This window comes from Carya illinoinensis, chromosome 1 (genome assembly GCF_018687715.1).
Source record: "Carya illinoinensis cultivar Pawnee chromosome 1, C.illinoinensisPawnee_v1, whole genome shotgun sequence".
Lineage (NCBI taxonomy): Eukaryota > Viridiplantae > Streptophyta > Magnoliopsida > Fagales > Juglandaceae > Carya > Carya illinoinensis.
In genome coordinates, this window is record NC_056752.1 from 39,083,514 (window position 1) to 39,090,136 (window position 6,623).

General features: G+C 36.2%; 1 protein-coding gene across 2 annotated transcripts; it reads left to right on the forward strand.

Annotated features, from left to right (window-relative positions):
• The first annotated feature begins 993 nt into the window (after window positions 1-993).
• LOC122318224 (acetate--CoA ligase CCL3) lies at window positions 994-5,594 on the forward strand. Of its 2 annotated transcripts, none has more exons than XM_043135428.1 (3): window positions 994-1,285; window positions 3,636-4,223; window positions 4,438-5,594. In XM_043135428.1, the coding sequence occupies exons 1-3, from the start codon at window positions 1,070-1,072 to the stop codon at window positions 5,332-5,334; spliced, it is 1,701 nt and encodes a 566-aa protein (XP_042991362.1). In that variant the 5' UTR covers window positions 994-1,069; the 3' UTR covers window positions 5,335-5,594. The 2 variants fall into 2 exon arrangements, with proteins under 2 accessions (XP_042991362.1, XP_042991368.1); XM_043135434.1 differs by lacking the exon at window positions 994-1,285 and adding an exon at window positions 1,328-3,115.
• Window positions 5,595-6,623: the final 1,029 nt, after the last annotated feature.

Genomic DNA, 6,623 nt, shown 5'->3' on the forward strand with positions numbered 1-6,623 from the left:
GCCAACATAAATAGTTGGCTAGTTGTCGACAACTTGGGTTTTTGTTGTCTTATATTTATTATGTAATACATTCAGTGCATGTTACTTCAGGCTTTAACTCTTTGATTGGACTTCCAAATATATATACTAATTATATCAATAATCTGACACTTTAATGAAAGAGAAATTCAATTTCTCTACAAAACCTATTAATGCTAACTTTTATATAAAAAAAATAATATTTATAATTGTGAGTGTATAATTACTATATTATTATAAAAGAGAAATTCAATTTCTTTATAAAACCTATTAATGCTATTTTCTATATAAAAAAATAATATTTATAGTCCTGAGTATGTAATTACTATATTATTATATTTAAAAAAAATAAATAAATATGAGATTTATATAAAAATAATTTGTTAATAATAAATTTTACTTTTTTTAAAAAATAAAAATTCTATTAACAGTTTATATATTTTTTAAGCATTTTCTTATATAATTATTTATGTATTAAAAAAAATTAATATAACTAATTATATTAATAAATTACACAAAACTAATTATAAATGTCACTTTTTAAAATAATTATACACAGTATTTGTCTGCATAAAAAGTAAAAGGAAAATACTAGTGTTACCACTACTTTCCACGGCTAAATTCTACTGCTGTGATGTTTTTATTTTTATTTTTTACTTAATAATTAAGTAAATATTTTTTAATAATATTATAAAATTTTTTATTTTTTTAAAAATATTTAAAAAATACATATAAAAAAATACAAAAAAAAAAACTCCAAACCATTAACGGGAGGCGCAGCGGGAGCTCCCAGCGGTGTGTGTAGCACCGCCCAAAAGTAAAAACATCGAGCTCTATCTTGTCGTTTCGTGCAACTTGCAAGTAATAGCGGCCGCGGACTCGAACGTACACGTGGCAGATGCGTTCAGAGCCGTCCGATTACGGCTCGAGCACAGTCGCAGTAGCCTCTATATAAACTCCCTCCAGCCTGCGTTTCTGACACATTCTTATTCGTAAAATCCATACGTGGTGAAGCTAGAGATAAGAGTGCGAAAGATTCAAAGAGGTGAGGATGGCGGCTGGAAAAGACATCGACGATCTGCCAAAGAATGCGGCGAACTACATGGCTTTGACGCCACTGTGGTTTCTTGAGAGGGCGGCTTTGGTGCATCCCAACAGAGCCTCGCTCGTCCATGGATCTCGGCGCTACACGTGGCAAGACACTTACCGGCGGTGTCGTCGATTGGCCTCTGCTCTCTCTCGCCACTCCATCGGCCTCGGTTGCACGGTAACTCTTGTCCCCTTCTGGCTACTTTTGCTCTCTGTTACCATTTCTACAACCGTTAGCTATCTCTACCCACTCCCTGTTTGGTTCCCGAGAAAATAATTGGAAGTTAAAGCAAAGAAATGAAAACAACAGAAGAAGAAACGAGATGTTTCCTGTCGCTTTGCTATGTGAAGAAATGAAAAGGTCAACGTTTTTGAGACAAACCGAAAAAGAAAAGAACATAGTTGAAATTTTGTGGGCTTATCCACTCGTAATCCAATGGATAAATACTGTGATTATGCATCATTAGATGCTGTGATTATTCCCATAATAGCACTTCGGTCTAATTTTTTCCATTTGTAGTTTAGCTCAATCGTATAATAAGCTTGCTTCTGTTTACTTCCTTTTACAGATTGGTTTGACTTTAAAAAGATATGGAAGACGTCGTTATATCTTCAGCTCTTGAGCTAAATTATGAAGTTAATTGTTTTTTTAGATTTTTAAATGTTCTACATAAAATATTTGGTTGTTTATAAAGAGCGCTACTTACATGGCACTGCCATAGTTATATACAATATTAAATTATTAATATGTGGATGTTATCATGTTATGTGGTTTCCACACGGCCTTAGTGGGGTTAACTTGTATGAACACGGTCCAGAACCTTCTGTCTCAAAAATTGTAGGGACAAATACTGCAGGAGGGTATGATGGTCACCTGTGCACGGGATGGAAATGAGTGATACATGGGGCGTGACAACTAAACTGTCACATAAACTGTCACACCACACTCATATCCTACTTTTATTTTATCCCATTATGATCTTTATATTTCTTCTATAAAAAAAATAAAGGATCATCCAAGACTGATAAGATGCAGGTATGGTGTATAGAATTTTCATACATAAAATAGTCAAAGAGTTTGTATAGGTAGGTTCAAGTTCCTTTCAGTACTTTTAGTCCATTGATATAAACAAACTTTAATGGGCTCAAATTGAATGATTTTCTTTCATTTCGTTCTCATTCTTGATATGTGACCGTGACTCTTTTGTATACATCTTTTGAACTTTGGTAGCGCCTTTTTGCGCTTTGTACTGAAGTTTCACTGCTTATCGGAGAAAGTATCATGACTCAACCAGGAGTTGGGAGTTTATTGAGCGTTGAGAACATTTCGAAATGCATGGTATGAGTATCAGTCATAGACAGGGCCAGCCCAACGCTTGCTAACCAAGCCGAACACTTCATGTCAGTGCTTTGTTAGTATGCAAAACAATAGAGTACCACATTTCGTTTTAGTTTGCTTGACATTTCCCAAATTCACTTGGGGTTTATACATGGCTTCTTAAAGTTTTACAGCTCCTCGAGCCTTTTTTTTCCAGTGATTAATCAAGCTCTGATGGGCCTTAACTTTCCCAAAGACATGAGACTTTCTAATTGCTGTTCTGCATTTTGTGTACTAGGTAACAGAGTTCCTAAGATTCTCTGGGCCTGCCTACATCTTGCATAATTCCGTAGTTAAATGTTATACTCAAGCAAAGCATTTCCAATGAAATTGTTCTTAATCTTTTTCCTTTAAAGCATATTGGAAGCAATTAAAATGCACATTACACATACAAGTCCAATGGTCCCGAGTCTAGCAGGTATTTTGGCAGGTCCCAAGGTTGAAATGCTTCAATTAGATCTATTCGAAATAGCCATGTTCCCAACAGTATAGGGCTTGTATGCAGTATGTCCATTCATTTAGAAAAAGCGGCATGAAATGAGGAGAATATGTCACAGTCATTGTTCAAGTGCAGCATAGATGGTGAAAGGAAACAACAATGAAGACAGTGATGGCAAGAAATTACCCAACGTATGTGTCCCTTAGTGTAACTCCATTGGTTGTACTAATCTTACTTTAAGACATTACTTAACGCACTTGTATCCCAAATTGTTAAGGCGCATCATAAATAGCGAAAGAAAACAACAATGAAGATGCGGAATATATAAGAAATTTCTTAACACATGTATACCTCGGTGTTTCTGTTGGTTGGTTCTAATCTTTCTTTAAGACTTATTTTACATACGTCCCTGAATTGTTGAAGTAATTGCTTCCTGCATTTCATGTCATGGTCTTGCTAGATAGTTTATAACCAATTTTGAGGTCACTATTAAAATAACATTCTGAATTACAGTCTCAATCCTTATTTTCCATCTGCGTTCAAAGAGCATACAAGTCAGTGTTCTGATGATTTAGTGACATGATCTGAAACTTGAAGGGTTCTGCTCCCATTTCCCTCTTACTTTGGGGTTGACCATGGCCTTTACTTTCTAGATCTTGTTGTATCAGACTTAGTAAGCATATTCATTGTCTTTCCGATATTTGTTAACAGGTAGCAGTAATTGCACCAAATGTCCCTGCAATTTATGAAGCTCATTTTGGAGTTCCAATGGCTGGGGCTGTTCTTAATGCTGTTAATATTCGTCTAAATGCATCGACCATTGCTTTCCTTCTTGGTCATTCATCAGCTGCAGTTGTGATGGTTGATCAAGAGTTTTTTGTTTTAGCAGAGGAAGCATTAAAAATCTTAAAGGAGAAAAACAGAAGTTTCAAGCCTCCAATTTTAGTTGTCATAGGTGATGAAAACTGTGACCCTAATGCGCTCAAATATGCTTTGCAAAAAGGGGCCATTGAATACGAGAAATTCCTGGAAACTGGCGACCCTGATTTTGCTTGGAAACCACCAGAGGATGAGTGGCAGAGCATTGCTTTGGGCTATACATCTGGTACTACAGCTAGTCCTAAGGGGGTGGTGTTGAGTCACCGAGGGGCATATGTCATGTCTTTGAGTAATCCTATTATCTGGGGTATGAATGAAGGAGCCGTGTACCTGTGGACCCTACCCATGTTTCATTGTAATGGTTGGTGTTTCCCTTGGTCTCTTGCAGCTCTTAGTGTGACAAGCATATGCCTTCGCCAGGTAAGTCATCCAGGTTGATAAATGCTTATATATTTACTCTGAGTACTGTCATGTAATTTTTCCTTTCTGTTTTACTTAAAAAAAAGGGAATATATACAATCTTCGTTATGTATTAGTATTAATATTAGAGAAATGCTTAATCTTAACCTCTGATACCTAGATGGCTGGTTTTAATAGATATTAGTGGTCTTTATTAGTGCCTTTTGTGCTACAGGTTTCAGCTAAAGCAGTCTACTCAGCCATAGCAAACCATGGTGTGACTCATTTTTGTGCTGCACCTGTGGTGCTCAACACCATAGTTCATGCCTCACCCGAAGAAACTATCCTTCCCCTTCCTCATGTTGTTCATGTAATGACGGCTGGTGCAGCTCCTCCCCCCTCTGTTCTCTTCGCAATGTCTCAGAAAGGCTTCCGTATCACCCACACTTATGGTCTCTCAGAAACCTATGGCCCCTCCACTCTATGTGCATGGAAGCCTGAATGGGACTCACTGCCCCCTGAAACCCAAGCCCGTCTCAATGCACGCCAAGGTGTCCGATATGTTGGTTTGGAAGGCTTAGATGTTGTCAACCCTCGGACCATGCAACCTGTTCCTGCTGATGGAACTACCATTGGGGAGATAGTATTTCGAGGTAACCCTGTGATGAAGGGCTACTTAAAGAACCCAAAAGCAAATGAGGAGGCTTTCGCAAATGGGTGGTACCATTCAGGTGATCTAGCAGTAAAGCACCCAGATGGATACATAGAAATCAAAGACAGGTCAAAAGACATCATAATATCTGGAGGCGAAAACATCAGTAGCTTGGAGGTAGAAAATAGTCTATACTTGCACCCGGCCATTTTGGAGGTATCAGTGGTGGCAAGGCCAGACGAGCAGTGGGGTGAGTCTCCTTGTGCTTTTGTGACATTAAAGCCTGGTATTGATACATCTGATGAGCAGCTGTTGGTGGAAGATATAGTGAAATTCTGTCGGTCTAAGATGCCTGCTTATTGGGTTCCAAAATCTGTGGTTTTTGGACCATTGCCAAAGACAGCTACTGGGAAAGTACAGAAGCATTTGCTGAGAGCCAAGGCGAAAGAGATGGGGCCGATGCCAAAGAGTAAGTTGTAACTGAAACATGGTCACTGGAAAAAGGGGTACTGGGGAAGAAAGAAAATAAACAATAGGATAAAATAAATAAACGATAGGATAAAATAGTCCTGCTTCTGAATGCTTAATATGACGTATAGTTGGTCTCTTTAGAAGGCTTGTACTCGATCCATATATGCTTTTTGAATGGCACTGGGTGTCCGAAAATAGTGTTCCGACTAATCCCAAGGGATGGTTGAATCCTACTTTACATTCAAACTATATTTCCCTTCTATTATCTATATTCTATTCTCTCTCCATTATAAAAGCCGCTATAATGGTGTGAGTGGTGTGAACACTAAATTGTGTTTAATGGGAAATGACCCCCTTTGTGTTTGATGAACAAAGAGAAATTATCTACAGTGCCGGACCAGCAGAGTGCTTTGCTGTTGGTGTTGTGTGAATGGTATGAACAGTACATTGTGTTTGAATCTTTGATGGAAAAATGACGGGGGTCCCTGAGGTTTGCGTTGGATGTCTTTGAGGTTCTAAAGTGTTTTGAGGGGTAAAATTACCTGTGTCTTTAAGGTTTGTGTTTGATGGGCTACCTCTTTTTGGTCCATGAGGTCCTAAATTTTTTTTGTTTGACAGGTAAAATTATCAAGGTTTTCATTTAGGTGATTAGGTGTCTATTTTTTTTTGGTCCCATCTTTTTCTTACTGTCTATTTTACCTTAATTAAATTTTATTGTCCCTTAAAAAAAAAAAAATTACATTTTTGCTTGTGAGACTCTTTTGGGAAAAGTTTAGGTAAATTTGTTCATCCCATTGTGCTATGACACACTTAAGATTAGGTTGATGATTGTTTTTAGGAATATGAAATAAGACCATTTAATATGTGTATATATATATATATATATATATATATATATATTTTTGGTCTATTAGCATCTACAAAAACGTGGTCCAATTATAAGGGTACTAAAGAATGTCAAACTAACGTTTTATTCTTGTGCTTTTCTATTTTACATTTTCATTAGTTTAGTTCAAAACATTTGACTTTCAAGATCATTTTCATATATATCATTGCAATTTAAAAAAGAAGGGAAATGATAGGGATCCCGTTCATTTGTCCCGCTCACATCTTTTCTTTTTTTGAAAATTTTTTTTACAGAAAAATTAAGAAAATGTTATTTAATTATATTGTGAATTTTATTCATTTTTTCAAAATATTTAAAACTGTTAAAAAATGATTTGAAAAAAATATTTAAAAGTGTTTTTTTTTCATATCATATTTTTAATATTTTTAAATATTTTGAAAAAATGAATAAA